The sequence below is a fragment of the Centroberyx affinis genome, unplaced genomic scaffold (genome assembly GCF_046629955.1).
Source record: "Centroberyx affinis isolate AG114_WGS23_722 - 3 ecotype Tasmania unplaced genomic scaffold, CSIRO-AGI_Caff_v1 ptg001860l_1, whole genome shotgun sequence".
NCBI lineage: Eukaryota > Metazoa > Chordata > Actinopteri > Beryciformes > Berycidae > Centroberyx > Centroberyx affinis.
The window spans coordinates 121,290-138,614 of record NW_027280238.1 but is presented as its reverse complement, the minus strand read 5'-3'; the positions used below and the strand labels follow the sequence as shown (position 1 = coordinate 138,614).

At 44.6% G+C, this 17,325-nt stretch overlaps 1 protein-coding gene across 2 annotated transcripts; it reads left to right on the top strand.

The window, feature by feature from the left end:
* The first annotated feature begins 1,486 nt into the window (after positions 1-1,486).
* On the top strand, positions 1,487-16,992 carry LOC139653067 (platelet-derived growth factor subunit A-like). 2 transcript variants are annotated; one of them, XM_071530025.1, is made up of 7 exons: positions 1,487-2,302; positions 2,752-2,848; positions 3,371-3,379; positions 7,892-7,993; positions 8,700-8,893; positions 14,706-14,832; positions 16,191-16,992. In XM_071530025.1, the coding sequence occupies exons 1-7, from the start codon at positions 2,240-2,242 to the stop codon at positions 16,199-16,201; spliced, it is 603 nt and encodes a 200-aa protein (XP_071386126.1). In that variant the 5' UTR covers positions 1,487-2,239; the 3' UTR covers positions 16,202-16,992. The 2 variants fall into 2 exon arrangements, with proteins under 2 accessions (XP_071386126.1, XP_071386125.1); XM_071530024.1 differs by lacking the exon at positions 3,371-3,379 and having other exon boundaries at positions 7,892-7,999.
* The last annotated feature ends 333 nt before the right edge of the window (positions 16,993-17,325 follow it).

Below are 17,325 nucleotides of genomic sequence, written 5' to 3'. Positions count from 1 at the left end.
CTTGCTGCTCCACTGTGTGATTAATGCTGATAAAACAGGTGTAATTTTACATAAAAATCTTGCTGCACAGCTTTATTGATGCCATTGCTTAGGTACATGAGCATATATGTTGTTTTCCAGCAATGCCCTGCTTCATTCATACAGTTCCACACATTCACACCTGGGAGCTGCCCAGTACAGCCACTGTTGGACAGTTGGGGGTTGGGGGTTAGGTGCCTTGCTCAAGGGAACCTCAACAGTCTTTACTGAGGGAAGTAAAAGTGTGATTTAGCTGATGCTCTTATCCAGAGCGACTTAACAGTGAGTGCAACAGTAGAATAAACTTCAATTCCTAGACTGCCAACATTACAAGTAACCAATAGTGAGGAGGTCAAGGGTCAGAGCAAGGTCTGTGACCTAAAGTCCACATGAAGTCGTCTGGGTTTTAGCAGCTATTGTTTTGCACTGGTACACTGTGTTCACCTGCTATGCTTCTCCACACACACACACACACACACACTCACAGACACGCCTCTTTTCCCTCCATCGCTTCATTTTTTTAACTCTTCCTTTCCCTCCTTTCTCCCCTCCGTTGCCCCTTCCCTCTATCCCAAGGATTCCTGTTGTCATTAACAGTATTTTCTCTCTCTCTCCCTCTCCCTCTCCCTCTCTCTCTCTCTCTCTCAGCGCAGTCAGTCTTGTCTCCGGTCTGGACACTCATTAATGAGCTTTATTACACAGCAATTAACCACAGACACGGTCACTGATCTGTCTCACTCACTCACTCACTCACACACACACACACACACACACACACAGTTAGGGAGGATGGAAATGGAGGGAGAAGTGACTCATTCACAAATGTAGGGGGGGTTTGTTATAAATTCGCCTACCTAAATACAGTTAATAACCAGTCAGTGGAACAGTCTTCAGCGCTGTACAAGAACAACTCAATTTATCTTCATCACCATCATCATCAGCATTTGTCTCCAAAGCCTGAACTTGCCTGAGTCCATGGCCGTCAACTTGGTGCAGTATGACAAGACAAGGTATGGAAGTGAGTCACATTTGATCTCATGGTTTCTATCATGATGCAGAGCAATGATCAAGCAAGAATGGACAAATTTATTTGGAGATCATATGTAAAAAAAAAAAACACGAGAGGAGCTTTCTGAACAAGTTTTCCCTCTAAGCTGATAATTTGGTGAGGTACGTCTAAAGAATCATCACTTTGACCAAATAATATCTAATGTTATCAGTCAATATTGTGCCATTTTGTCTCCAGAAATGTATTGAGTATAACCGGTGTTGGCAGTTTTGGTGGCAGGTGATATCAGATGCAGGGACTTCGCCATATTTTAGGATTTACTCCCTCAGTAAAATGCTCCCATGAAAGGCTAACGTTCTGTACTATGCAAAGCGCGCTCGCAGTTTAGTGCCACGGGGACGCGCATCGCTATATCCTGTGACTGAAAGCATCCCGACTTCATTCACCCCGGAGATCACAGGACCGCTGGGAACTGATGAAACTCCTCGGGACAGCAAAGCTGAGAGATTTTTGTTGCTTTTGTTCATGCCATTTGCCTTTTCTTCCTCGTCTACAGGACAAAAACTGACAATTATTTGGAAGTTTACATTTCAAGGATGTAACCCATTTCATGATGTTTTGCGCACACAAAGTGCCAAAATGCTCAAACGCCGCAGGACGCACAAATGTGTCTCTGAGTTGGAACGGATTATTTTAAGGACACAATGACGGATAAGCTTGGATCTGTAAATGTAAAAGGAAAGTTTGCATATTTCGACACCTCACCTGTTCGTTTGTTGCCAAAACGTGGAGTAGGTGGACATCAACTTGACCTCAATTAAGTTTGATTGCTTGATGTGCAGAAAAAAATGGTTTAGACCAGCAGACAAAGGCTGTGCAACTGTGTTCTTTTTCTCGACAACCCTGACAAAGCCGTGCTTTATAGTCACGTTTATATTTTTTGGCATTTAGCCCACACTCTTATCCAGAGTGACTTATAGTGAGTGCAGAGGCAGAATAAGCCTAAATTCCTGCTTCAGCAACATTACAGCCAGGAGTGCAAAGCCCATCTTAAGTTTTAGACGCTTGGGGCTCACTCTCCCGCTAAGGCCGTGGAGGTGGCCCGTCCTCCCAAGGGATGGTTCTGGGTTCCCGGGACCTGGGAGCGACACCCCGGCTCCTACATTGGACCTTCGCCCCGTCCTGGTGCCCATGCAGCCGACCTGAGAGGAGATGAGAGCCGCGGTCTACCACCTCCTCGCCGGCTGCCTGTGCCTGTTACGCACCGCTGCTGAGGTAAGCCGCACGGAAACAGACTGTGGTTGTTTTTTTTGCTGCTGTTTGCCTGGTCAGATGCTGCAGTTAGATTTTTTCCATTCATAGACGTGTAATTTAGAGGATTCTTACGCATTGCAACACATTGAGAAACAGTAGGGCTATTTATGGTAATTGCTGTGCATGCAACAGATGAAATCCACAATCGCTGCGTAATTACGCACAAATGTTAACTCATTCTTTGGTGCAATGAACACCGACCATCTCAGGCATTTCTTCTGTCACTTTTAGATAAATGCAACAAGTATGACGAGCCGGCACATGACCACCTTCACATCTACGTGTAGAGAACGAATAATCGCCTGACTGCGCCATTTTACGCACCAAAAGACGCATTTTAAAAGCGACTTTGAGAATCTATCTCCATCCATCCTTAGTAAAATGCCTATACCGCTGTTCTCTTCCCGCAGGAGTCTCCTCTCCCCCGGGAGCTGCTGGAGCGGCTGTCCCGCAGCGAGATCCGCAGCATCAGCGACCTCCAGCGGCTGCTAGAGATAGACTCCGTAGGTAAAGCGCTTCATTATAATACAACCTCTCTCACCCTTACAAGCTGGATTACTGAGCCTCTGAAAAATGAACCCATTGAGAAAGCACGGTAATACACAATTCAGTTCATATGACGTTTTGTTTTATGAGCGCCATAATGCCTAAATACCCAGCCAGCCGTTTTTCAAGGTGCAGTACAGGCTCATAGCCAGTGCATTGGACCTCTGTACCAAAATGTATCTAACATCTCAAAGTAATAGCAATGGTAGGATCACATTTTATCTCCCTGTACCATTTCATTCACAGCAACCTGAAAGAACAACAAATGATGTAGGTAGATCAGCACTCCTGCTCCGAGAGCGGGGCTTAACTTAGTTTGACACACACACACACAGTTCCTGGCTGACAAACCTGAGCCACGCCACCAGAGGCTTGCATGGGCTAGCCAGGGCTGCTCTCCCCCCCCCCCCCCCAACCCCCACCATCCCCACCATCCCCACATACACACATTGTGCCTTCAAAGACACTGAATTGAGGTATTAGTTGGATCTGGTTCAATGCACAGTAAGAGGATGCTGTCCTCTAGTCGGAACGCCTCACCGGATGTTGCTAGGAGACCGGCGGACCCGTCCCGCTCCTTACACCCTCCATGAACTTTTGGGACTGCTGCTGTCAAAGTTTGCTTTGTGCTTATTAGCCACCAAGACCAGTATAGACCTAACCAGGAATGAGGCCTGGCTTTTAAAGGATAATACCAGTGGGGTTTTTTTAAGTTTGTGCCAATCGTCTAGTTGTCCCTCTCCTTTCAGTTATTCCTGGTTTGTCTACACAGATAATGCAGAGAGATAATTCATCAGAGTAAACATGAAGCCTTCATTTGCTTTTGTCAAAGTTTCTCAGAGTGTTTTCATATCAGTGCTGCATTACATTACCCTCTGCATACTGACAATCACCTGACACCCACAGGCAGAAATGGAAGTCTGAGGGAAATAATCCCTCAAATACAAACCTTGCAAACTTTATTGTCACATCTATATCATTTTATTTGGGGAACGTCTTTGTTAGCTGAGGCAGCAGTTCATATCAAGCTAGGTTTGTGCTTCAAAAACAGCAAAAAAACAAGTAAATGTTAAAAAAAATCTAATTACACACAGCATGTATTGCGAAATGACTGATGGAAATATAAACGTGGACGTAAACAGATGAAAATGGGCTATAACTCTAAATGACACCGGTATTCCCCTTTAACATCCACGGTTGATGCTGTTGCTTATTATCTAGGTAATAAATCAGAAGTGACTGAATTAGCGAGGTGAAGCAGGAGGAAATAGCTGCGGCATAAAACAGGCTTTATTGCGTTTGCGCCCCGAGTCAGACTATAAATTCCATCCGCGCAAACTTCTCTGTCCTGAACTTCTTATTGCCTGTGAAAAATAGTTGATTCATTTTTCATGTCTCCTGCGCCGAGCGGTGCCACCATTAATCCTGGCATCATTGAGATGCAAATGTCGAGTGTGACGGCTCCCCGGCTTGGTGGGGGTCAAGTGGCTCACTTCATTATGCTGTTGTCATTCTGCCCATTATTGGTTTGAGAGCAGGGCCCGCTGGAAGGCTGCTGTGTTGCTATGTATAATTCATGCTCAAATTCCTGCATGTCAGGGGGAGAGAGAGGGAGAGACACACACACAGGAGAGAGAGGGAGAGACACACACACAGAAGGAGAGAGAGGGAGAGACACACACACACACACACACACACACACAGAGAAGGAGAGAGAGACAGAGAGGGAGATGGAGGGGGGGGGGCGGACTTTGTTGTGCTTCAGAACCACATTGTGTACGTACGCAGGCGTGTGTGCGTGACTGCACGCACGCACACACACACACATGGCAATGAGTTCCTGCACGTAGGCGAGAGTGACGCACACACACACACACACACACACACACACACACAGGATCCAAACAAAGTGAGGGTTTGGCATTCGGAATCAAATTAAAACGGTCCTGCCCAGACATCATTTATACTCATTTCCGGGAATCACGCACACACACACACACACACACACACACACACACACACGCAGAAATACACACTATACACACAGTCTTTGCATAGTATTGCATATGAACAAGTCTGTGGATATCCTGTGGTTTGGCAGTGGAAAGTGTTGAAATGATGTGATGATACTGTGATCGCTTTGCAAACACACATTGTCTTTTACAGCATCTTGTACAGTCAGTGGATGTTGATACACACAGAGAGGCAGGGCCAGGTGGGAAAAACACACCGGTGGGGAACACAGTTCACCCCTCCCTTGATGATTTGTGTTTTTAAATCATCAGTGAACCAAATCAAAATATTGATTTGGATGTTTTGTCAGGCTATCATTAGTTTAGATTTATTCATCAATTTCTCTGCTGTCAACACACTTAAAAAGGTTGGGAATGAATAACTAACATCATCATAAAGATAGACTGGTAGTATAACTAGTGAATTAGCTGCATTCTGCAAGAACCCGGCTGGATGGAGGGTGTCTATAGGGGTTTTTTTATGATGTGAAAACTTAATATTATGTTATGTTTTTTACAAGACAAGATAAATCTTGTTCAGGTTCAGATTGTGGAACAGACATGCATGCATGCACGCACACAAACACACATGCAAGCTTGCACACTCAAACATCTACAGAAGAAATATGCACACACACGCACACACGTCTGCACCATCCATAGGGACAGAAGTTGGACAGCGACCACACATACTCTTAGTGAAAGAAAGCTCTCTGTGGTGTGATCACTGTAGTGGAAAGACCACACAAACACACACACACACACACACTGCTGCAAGCTGAAGAATTGTCCTGTCTGAAACATTTATATGATATACAGTATATTGCAGATTAACTGGAGTGCTGTCCTGATTTATGCATAACATTTATTGGAGGGTTCATTTTGAGTTAAAGAGAGCACATAGTTTCTAGGATTACACACAAGACATTTCCAGTAGGGTTCTACTGTGTTTTGAGGGCCAATATTGCTACTGAGATTTTTCTTTGGACTGAACCCGCTGATATATTTTGTGCCAATATCCAATATCTTCAAATTTAATAATCTTTGTGCCAAAACCTTCAAACAAATTACAGTGATTCAATATTTCCCCTAGAATTTTATTCTTGGCTGGGTGGAAAAGCCCCTCCTATTTTTGTCTCTGTTTCTCCTCCTCTGTCTGTCAGTCTGTCAGTCTCTCTCTCTCTCTCTCTCTCTCTCTCTCTCTCTCTCGCTCTCTCTCTCTCTCTCTCGCTCTCTCTCTCTCTCTCTCTCGCTCTCTCGCTCTCTCTAGATTGACTCTCTTTCTCTCCCCCAGATTCACACACACACACAGTCACACACATACTCAAACACACACATCTGCCTGCTGCCACATAAACAGCTGTTCACTGATATGTTTTTCTCTCAGTGAGTTCACTGTGGCAGGTCCAGGATCTTTGACATCTAACATCTACACGTTTATAGGACTTTAGAGGTTAATTGGCCTCAGATCGCCACTCCAATGCTGTAAATATATATTTTTTTTTACCTTTATTTAAGCAGCTTTGCCCATTGAGATTATTCTTTTTTCAGAAGAGGCCTAGCTGGCCGCATATTAAGCAGCATATTAAACATTGAAGTTTTGACAGACAACATCCAACAGTGTAGATGAGCAAAAATGCAAATCAAACTCACATAAAAGTCCACTTCTCTGTGTGAGCGCTCAGATAGCAGGCCAGTTACAACTTGGGATCTAATGCCGCTCACTTTCACCTAATTCGAAGTACAAGTGTCCACTCTTCTGTACAGTATTCTCAGTTCTGGCAGAATAAACAACATCTTTTCAGTTATAAAGTTCTGATGCAGAAAGAAACTCATTACTTCGGCCCATGAGTGACCTTAGAGTGCATTCCTCGGATTCAGTGTGAGTGTTTGTGTGTGTGTGTGTGTGTGTGTTGTGTGTGTGTGTGTGTGTGTGTGTGTGTGTGTGTGTGTGTGTGGTGAGAGTCAGTAAGTGTGTGTACATGCATGAGTGTGCATCTGTGTGAATTGGATTAAGAATGTACACGCACGGAGACTTCTGTTCTTAACCTTCAGGTTTTGGGTCGACACATGTAAACATCATAACTCGGTTAGAGTAACTGGATTAAGCTCAGACTCTGATTATGTGAAACCTGGTTAAGATGCCTGGCTCACTCTGATGTGAAACAGGTTACTGTGGCATGGAAACGTCTCACTCCTTTCACTTTTGGATTTTCACCGTCTGCACAGACTCACACAGCATTGGGTATGTTTTGATGTCTACAGAACACATGGTGGGGAATAGCACTATTACTACTGGGATCATAATTTCTTTCCACTGTATTAGATGTGTTCATCACTGTTAATCAGTCAAACAGGGAGGCGGGAGCTGGCGGCTGAACCTTTTCATACTTCGTTTTAATATTCTGTTAGCTGGTTTATTCATGGCAACAGAGAGACTCGGTCGCAGGGTTTCAAAGGTGCATGCACTGTAAACAACTTAACACGAACAAGTGGCCAATAGCCAGGCTGCTCCGTGGATGTAAACAGAGCCAATGGGTACAACAGTAGAAGAAAAATAAATTCCTAGATCACCAGCATCACAAGAGTAAGTGGTAAGGAGTGCAAGGCTTAAAGCCACAGCACCTGCACAGTATCAGTAACAAATTTACCTGTGTCCCCACTGCCAAAACTAGTGAAATGTGACACCAAATAATAATTTTTAATTTCTCTCATAAGGTTATTTTAATTGATAAATCATTGGAGGACTAGAGACAGCAAATATTCACAGATATTCACTGCTTAACAGGAAAAAATAATCAAAAACCATAAACATAAACAGCTGTTAATCATAACCATAAGAGAGAGTGTGTGTGTATTATTCTCAGATTGTGTGTCTGAGCGTGTGTGTGTGTTGGATGTAGGGAGCTGAGAATGTTTATGAACAGTGTTGTTCTTAGTGTGTGTGTGTGTATGACGTCTGAGTGTGTGTGTGTGTTGTGTCTTCGTCCAGAGAACGAGGTGATCGAGGAGACCAAACACGGCTACCACAAGGACTTCTCCCACAGCTACCCCGACCTGAAGAGAGCACACACACACACCAGGCACAGGAGGAGCACTGGTGAGACACACACACACACACACACACACAGAGGCACACTTGAACGCTCTGTGTAGAGAGATCACCTGTCAATCAAACAGTGTGGGCGGGACTGTGTCGTCTTTTTCCTTGGATTTTCTGTTGATGTAGTTTGAGTTTCTCTTTTCTTTGTCTGTTCAGCCATGGTGGCTCTCGCTGCTCATACTAACTACCCAGTTCTTCTTCTTCTGTTTATTCCAAACAAACCGCTGTTGCTGCTGCCAGAAACATAAAGCGCATCACTTCCTGTAGCCAGAGTATTTTTCCCTGGAAAGACCTACCAGACACCGTGTTTAGCACAGCAAAAGTAAAAAGTTCCATGACCTGGGTATAGGTTGAATCACTGTTGTTATGTACTGTTATGATCAATCCATGAAAGAGAGTAGCAAAACTGACATTTATTTATATGAAAATGTCACGAATCATTACTTTAACTTATTGTATTGTTAGATTTCTATAATACTTATTATGTAAATGAAAATAATGCATCCAATATAATGTAATTACAAGGATGTCACAGCACAATAAAGGGACAAAATGTGTAATGTACTAAAACAACCACTTGCAAAAAAGGTTTGCTGCAGTATTTTTCCATAGGTTAACACACAGCTTGATACGCTGGTTTAATGCCATTGTCAAGTAAATTGCTCCTGAAACCTTCGACCCTGTTATTCCATTGCAGTGGTGGAAGAGGCCTTGCCGGCGGTGTGTAAGGTGCGGACGGTGATCTATGAGATCCCCAGGAGCCAGGTGGATCCCACCTCAGCCAACTTCATCATCTGGCCCCCCTGTGTGGAGGTGAAGCGCTGCACCGGCTGCTGCAACACCAGCAACATGCGCTGCCAGCCGGCCCGCAAGCACCACCGCACCGTCAAGGTACACTCCTCACAAAAATACATACTACCTGAAAATGGTGCTTTAGGCTTTTGGTGCTCTAAAGGCAAGGCAAGGCAAGGCAAGTTTATTTATATAGCACATTTCAGCAACAGGGCAATTCAAAGTGCTTTACATAAAACATTAAAAGCATCGAGACAAAATGAAAAGGATAAAATTCAAATAAAAGACCAAGAAAAATAAAGTTCATTAAAGATCCTTTTTAGAAATGTTCTCTGTAAGATAAGATGAAACCTTAAATATCGCCATGGGGAAATTAGGTCCGTACAGAAACAAATAGGATAGACAGGATACAGCAAAGAAAAATAAAATATACATCTGAATATGGCAATATGGCAGTAGAGGAGGGGTTATGTAAACAAACGCAACCAACAAATCTAATTTGGCTAATTTGGCCTCTCATACAATTTTCAGTAGTTGTAAATTGAAGATTTTTTTGTGTTGTTTGGACTGAATGGTGATCACAGGCTGTGTGTGTGTGGTGGTGGGGGGGTAATCCAGGCATTACTGTATACACATATACTGTACTGTGTATATAGTTTGTGTATATCGTATATACTGTATGGAGTAGCTATTAGGGAGACCGTCCTTCAACTGGAAGGCAAGGGTTCGAGCCCTCATGTTGCCAACCATCCATCCTGCTGAAGTGTCTTTGAGCAAGACACTGAATCCCTTCCAGCTCCAAGGCTGTTGTCTGCAGCTGAGCCTGACCTTTGACCTCTCAGTGGAGGGGGACAAGAGAAAAAGATGCATTTCAGCAACAGAGTATCACAAACACATTGAAGCTTCTATAGACACTTGCTTGCTTGGCAGTGTCTATCATGTCCGACAATGATCATATCTCTCCTATAGCGGCCTGTCAGATGTTTGGAGAACGGTTGCCGATGGTTACGAGGACCTGGCCACCATGTTGGAGGAGTGACAAAGCGAAGTTTTAATGCTTTGATCTCTTCCTCCCTGACAGAACTGTGTGAAAATACGATGAAGGGGGCAAAAAGTGCAAAAAGGGTAGAAGAGGCGAAAATGTGACGGTCTTTACTTTTATTGTCACTCTTCTGTCACTCTCCAAACATTTAGCGAAAGGTATCTATTATTTGTCTTGTGGTGGTTGAGTACATCAGTCCTGGATGTACACACTTGAAGGCACATGTATACACACTTTACCATTTGACATTTGACACACACCCACTTACTGAAGGTATACAGTATACACCTGCCAAAAACAATTACTCCCCCGAGCTTAACCGTTGTGTGCGTGCGTGTGTTTGTGTGTGTGTGTGTGTGTGTGTGTGTGTGTGTGTGTGTGTGTGTGTCCACGTGTGTGTATGTGTGTGTCTGGCACTGGTTCAGTCCAGGAACATAATAGCTTCCTTTTGATCTCTGCCAGAGCCGAAGACTCAGTAAACCCCACTGGTTCACAGTCACATCATGCCAACTGGGCGCCTGCTCAAGGTGTGTGTGTGTGTGCATGTGGGTGTGTGTGTGTGTGTGTGTGTGTGCATGTGGGTGTGTGTGTGTATGTTATACACACTGGAAAGGGATCTCACCATGCAAGTTTGAATCCTTCTGATAATTAAGGATTTTTGCCCATTTTCTCCCCTCTCAAAAGCCCCACTGTAATCTGTTTCTCTATACAAACACTACATAGTCTAATAAATAAATAGCTGACATATCTGAGGGAGACAGAGATGATTAATAGAGTGGGAAAGTGAAGAGCAGAGATGGTGGCATCGCTCCAGAAAGTGATTAAAATAAAAGAGAGTGGAAAAGAGTTTACAAAGTGCTTCATAAAAGGCATGGGATAGTAGGGAGTAGGGAAGCAAGGGATAGTAAAATGTGGAAAAAGAGGATGGAAATTGGGAAGCACAAAATGTAAGAAAATGAGATTTGGGGAGAATTGGGGGCTACATTCCAAAATAAAATTGGTTGCAAAAATAAAAATGCAAAAAAAATGAAAACAAGATTAGAAAGCAGGCAAAATACAAACCCTTATATAAAAGCAAGTGTATAAAAATGTGTTTTAAGAAGTGATTTAAAAGCCAAAAAAATAAGTGAATGAGAGAGGAAACGGAAAGAGGCTGGAAGCTGAGAAAAGAGAATAAGAGCAGAGAGGAGATGAGAGAAGGGATGGAGGTGGGGAGGATGAACAAATGATGAGGTGGAGATGGAAAGGGAGGAAGAAGAGGCGAATGAGGAAGAGGAGGAGGAGGAGGGCGAGTTTGATTCTCTGTGCTTTGGCCCTCTGATAGCCGGTCTGAGATGAAAGGATCCGTCCTTTGTCTGCCTGAGAGGAAATCAAAAGTAAAGTCTGCCGCATATCCTGGGATCCAGCGCTCAGAGGCTAAACGGTGACGAGTGCGGGAAACACACACACATACACACACACACACACACACACACACACACACACACACACACACACACACACACACACACATACACACACACACACAGAGCCAGAGGGGATGTTCAGCAGTTTGTGATATTACAGCGGTGAGGTTAAGATTCTGTGTCCGTGTGTGAGAAAGAAAGAGAAAGATTGCACGAGTGAGTGTGTGTCAGTGTGTGTGTGTGTGTGTGTGTGTCAGTGTGTGTGTGTGCTTTTGAATGGCTGCCCACTGCTCTTGGCTGCCTGTATGGGATTCACACTCTGCCTCCTGTCCATCCCAATTTCCACCGCAGAAACAGACACTTGACTTCACTGTGTCTGTTATGTCTGTGTGTCTCAAAACATCTAAGAGGGAACTGCAGAGCGGAAATTATATAATAACTTTACTTTACTTAACTTTATATGAAGAGCGCACACAGTGATGAATCAGTGACAGTTCATCCACATTTCAATTCATTCATTCATTTTCTCTACCTGCTTTGAGTGGTAATCTGTCAAATTCTCTTTTTTATTTTATTTTGGTGACATCTTGGTTGCTCAGCGCTCATTGCTGTGGTGTTTCTGCACTGCTCTTCCCACAGATCACCTGTCAATCAAACAATGTGGGCGGGACTGTGACGTCTTTTTCCTTGGATTTTCTGTTGATGCAGTTTGAGTCTCTCTTTTCTTTGTCTTTGTCTTCAGCCATGGTGGCTATCACTGCTCATGCTAACTACCCAGTTCTTCTTTTATTTACTCCAAACAGCCGGAGGATTTTTCCCCGGGAAAGACCTTCCAGACTCCGGGCGTTTAGAACAGCAAATGTGAAATCTTTCATTAACTGGATACAGGTTGAATCACAGTTGTGTTACATCAACCTGTGACACATCAAATGGACATTTGTTTATATGACAGTGTTGCAGATTATTACTTTAATCCCTTTTAGAGGCATGTGGGCTGGAGCCTGTCCCAGCATACACTGGGCAGAAGGCAGAGAGAGTATCCCAAAGGTGTGAATGAGAACATTGTCCTGCTTCTTATACAACTGATTGATGGTAATGTGTCCAAAAAGTGTGACTGCAATTGTTTTTTCATACTTAAGACTGTATTGTATATATGTAAATATGTTTGTTGTATTTTCACAGTTATTAGCACTGCTTGATTGATAATTGAGGACCCTGATTGTGTATGAATACGGGTCACTACCACTGGGGAAATAGAAACGCTGTGGAAGGCCAAGGGCTGAAACACGTACGTTGCTGTTGCTGCTGTGTCATAAATACATACTAAGTGAGTGCGGACATTTTTCTACAGAAAGGGGGGAAACCCTACATATGTCCCCTATCCATCACAGGGCCCAAAGTGGCAGTGGTGGGATTTGAACCCACGCTATCGATCCATTTTGGTAAAATGTCACTATTTGAAATTCATCAGATGATTGTTTCCTTAACTACAGAACTACTTTGGAAGCAAGGGTCTTAAAATGACTAGTGTGCCCCAACAATCTTTTTCTGAGGGTAGGCGTTTTTTTCTTGTTTTGGAACGAAACGTTAATATTTTCTATTAACAGTGAGATCGCTGAAACTCGTCACCTGATTGGTTGTCTGCAGGCGCGGGTCGTCACCTCAGCTGAACCGCCTGCCTGCCACTGAGCGACTGTTGTTTTATCTCTCGGCTCCCGCGGTCTCCGAGTCTGTTCAGACTTGAACCAGGGAGGCTTGTGCAATCCGTCCTGGAGCTCCACCGCCTTGGCATGAGCGTCAGTGTGTCGTGTGTGTGTGTGTGTGTGTGTGTGTGTGTGTGTCAGTGTTTCTGTATGTGTATGTTGGTGCATATGTGCATGGGCGTCTGTTTGTGTATCTGTGTGTGTGTGTGGCAGAGAAAGAGAGATTTCTTATCTGTTTCAATATCCAGGAACAGACATGGGGCTTTTTCCAGGTGTGGAAAGTCTTGTTAGCAGCTTTTCACCTTGTCATGTTTATCCACAGACAAACAAAACATAACATTTGCCCTTCGGTGGATGCTTTTATCCAAAGTGCCTTAACATGAATTCATACTCTGGGCTCAGTGGAATCAAAACCCTTCGCCCCGGCAGTGTTAAAGCCACACTCTGCCCACTCAGCCAGACAGGAGCAGACACACCTCAGTGTTTGTACAGACTGACATTGTTGTCATTTGCTAATAACATACGCTGTATCGCATGTTAATTGGAATGCTGCTCCGGAGGGTTCAGCAGAGTTTGAGGTAGAAAGAGTGTGTGATTCCTTGGGTTACAGCGAGACATTTCAAGTAGGGTTCGACCAATATGGGATTTTTTTCCTTTGGACTGAAGCTGAGAATATTTTGTGCCGATATTCAATATCTTTCAATTTGACGATTTTAATGCCAAAACAATCTAAAACATGTCACGTGTGTTTTCCCCGGCTTTTTATTCCTGGCATGGTGAAAAAGCCTCCTTCTCTTTTTGTCTGTGTCTCCCTTCATCCATTTCTCTTTCTCTCTCTCTCTCTCTCCGTCCCTCTCTCTACATATCTCTCTCTCCTCTATCTCTCTATATATCTCTCTCTCTCTCTTCCTCCCTCTCTCTCTCTCTCTCTGCCCCCCTCTCTATCTCTCTCTATATATATCTCTCTATCTCCCTCTCTCTCTCTCCCTCTCTCTCTCCCTCTCTCTCTCTCTCTCCCTGTCTCCCCCCCTCTCTCTCCCTCTCTCTCTCCCTCCCTCTATCTCTCCTTCCCTCTCTCTCTCCCTCTCTCTCACACGCTCTCTCTCTCCCTCTCTCTCTGTCCCCCCCTCTCTCTCTCCCTCTCTCTACCTCTCTCTCTGTCCCACTCTATATCTCTTTCCCTCCCTCTCTCTCTCCCTCTCTCTCTCTCTCTGTCTCCCCCCCTCTCTCCCTCTCTCTATCTCTCTCTCTATCTCTCTCTATATCTCTCTCTCTCTCTCTCTCTCTCTGTCTCCCCCCTCTCTCTCTCCCTCTCTCTACCTCTCTCTCTGTCCCACTCTATATCTCTTTCCCTCCCTCTCTCTCTCCCTCTCTCTCTCTCTCTGTCTCCCCCCCTCTCTCCCTCTCTCTATCTCTCTCTCTGTCCCACTCTCTATCTCTCTCTCTATCTCTCCCCCTCTCTCTCGCTCTCTCTCTGTCTCCCCCCCTCTCTCTCTCTCTGTCTCTCTCTCTCTGTCCCACTCTATCTCTCTCTCTATACCTCTCTCTCCCTCTCTCTCCCTCCCTCTCTCTCTCCCTCTCTCCCTCCCCCTCTCTCGCTCTCTCTCTCTCCCTCTCTCTCTCTCTCTCTCCCTCTCTATCTCTCTCTCTGTCCCTCCCTCCCTCTCTCTCTCTCCCTCTCTCTCTCTCTCCCTCCCTCTCTATCTCTCTCTCTGTCCCTCCCTCCCTCTCTCCCTCCCCCTCCCTCTCTCTCTCTCCAGGTGGCGAAGGTGGAGTACGTGCGGCGGCGTCCCAAGCTGAGGGAGGTGCAGGTGAGGCTGGAGGAGCACCTGGAATGCCTGTGCACCAACAAACGCCACATCAGCCAACACTCAGACACAGACAATGGTGAGCGTACTGCTGTGTGTGTGTGTGTGTGTGTGTGTGTGTGTGTAGGTGTGTGTGTGCGTGTATGATAGAAATAGAGCGAAGAGAGTCAGAGATTTGTGAACATCTGTGTGAGTGAAAAAGTGAGAAGTGTTGAATGTGTCTGTATATGAATGTATAGGAATGCATCTGTCCCTGTGCGCTTGCGTGTGTGTGTGTGAGTGTGTGTGTGTGTGTGTGTGAGTGTGTGTGTGAGTGTGTGTGTGAGTGTGTGTGTGAGTGTGCGCCCATTTCCCATGTGAGCAGCGTCTCCTGTCTGAATGTGTCTCCCCACACCGACAGGAGCTGATAACAGATCTGAGGTATTTACTGTGTTTTTCCTCTCTACTTAAATTATACCTCCCTTAGGGCTGCTATACCCCCCCCCCCCCCACACACACACACACACACTTCTTCAAAGAAATCCCCCCACCCCTTCTCCAAGTCTCCCTCCTCAACCACAGCCAAGTGTAGAAAGAAGAATCGTAAAAAAAAAAGAGCAAAACTATACTTTTTCCTCACTCCACCATGTGGTAAAACCACGGTGAATGAAGAAGAATACACCAGTATGTGACTGCAGGGTGATCAGTAACTGAAAGGTCACAGGTTTGAGCCCTAAAGAAAAGTAGATGGTCTAGACGAGGGGAAGGAGAAATGAACTCCCATTACTTTTACTTTCTGGAAATCACAGTATCTTAAATATGAATATCATATCATATAATCAGTATCAATAAAACATCACAGATTATTGAACAATCCCGCCCCTCCACTCCTCCAATCAAGTAAAACTGCCTTTCTCTCCCTCACTGATACTGTGATAAGTGATTAATGATTTAGACTTTTGAATGATCCCTCGCTGCGTTATGCCCCGCCCTAACATCCTGTTTCAACAGGAAACACATCAAATCAAGGAAGTAAAGATGCCGTCTCATGGTAGCCTGGGTCCAGACTCCTGAATCTCGTCCCGCCCGCTCTTCAGATTTTGTCGAGCGATTCGAGCGAGTCTGGTGTTGCTCTGCCTGTTCTCGCTCAGAGAAAGACAATATTTTTGTCAAAAAATGAACGACATTCTAAAATATAAGCAAATAAAATAGTAAATACAATAGTAAAGTTAGCAAATACAGAAAACTGCTAACTACGAGGAAATCTCAGGCTGAATAATGGAGTGGGAACAAAATGGCTGTTCAGTCTGAATATCAGGCTAGTTTCATGGGGTCTTTAAAGAAGGATTTTTTTAGCCTTGAGACAGCTGATGTATGGATTGTGCAAAAAAAGAGGTTGCAACTCAATATGAGGAAAGTGTTGGTGTCCTCGTCTTCACTTCAGCTTTCTCCCAACAGGCATCAGGTGAAGAGAGATGGACGGACAGAGGGAGGAGAGGAGAGGAGAGGAGAGGAGGAGCAGCAGAAAATAAAGACAAGCACCTTTTGCCTCTTAACATCTCCACCACCTGCCGTCAGGTTGCTGTGGAGCGTCAGCTAAACAGCTAAACCTACCTATCTTTTCACCTGACAACTTCTTCTTTGTGACCAACGTGCCACAGGAGCTTTGGAGGTGCGAGGGGAGAACAAGGCTCATTCCACAGCCGCGTTGCATCGGATGGACTGTAACCAATTAGCTTTGGACCGGCGACCTTTGTGGTATTGGATTGGGAAGGAAAAAGAGACCCAAATTTTTACTTTAAAAGGTTTCTAAGAAAACAGAGAAACAAACCGCCAGAGACAGACATGAACAACAAAACAGGCTGCCGGTTTGTTTTGCAGTAAAAAAAAGACTTCCTGACCGGGAGCGGCTGCGATCAGATGATGGACGGTTTATGCGAAAATGCGACCGGCAGAAGTAAGATGCATTCTGGGATACTGGAGGAGCGGGCGTCGCCGTCTTGTTCCCGCTCCAGAGTATAAACCGCTCAGTGACTCGGGATTATAAAGCGGGCGGAATCCTTTGAGGTGTTCTAGAAACGATGACTGGGATTAGGTTTTGTATTCCAAGATTTACTCTTCCTCTCGAACAGCAAAGCACACACACACACGCACACACACACACACACACTGACACACACACACACACACGTTCTGTATATCCTCTTATTTTTATAACCTCTCGTTTTCTATCGCTGTCGATTTCTATTTCTGGCATGTTATCCGCATAAAGGATGGAGAGAAAAATCCTCTGTACATGTTACTGATACTAATAAACTATTTATATGTATACAAGGCGGGTGTGGTGATTGGTTTTGGCAAAACAGGTTGTCACAAAGTGCTTTACAGAGCGAGGATTTAAAAATTCATTTCAAACCTGTGTGTGTGTGTGTTTCTGTGAGATTATCTGCAGGATCATGATACTGAACCTAAAACCCCTGTGAACTTGTAACTGAGAATGACCCCCACTTCCAGTCTTGTACACACACAAACACACACACACACACACACACACACACACATACGCACGCACACACACACACACGCACGCTGC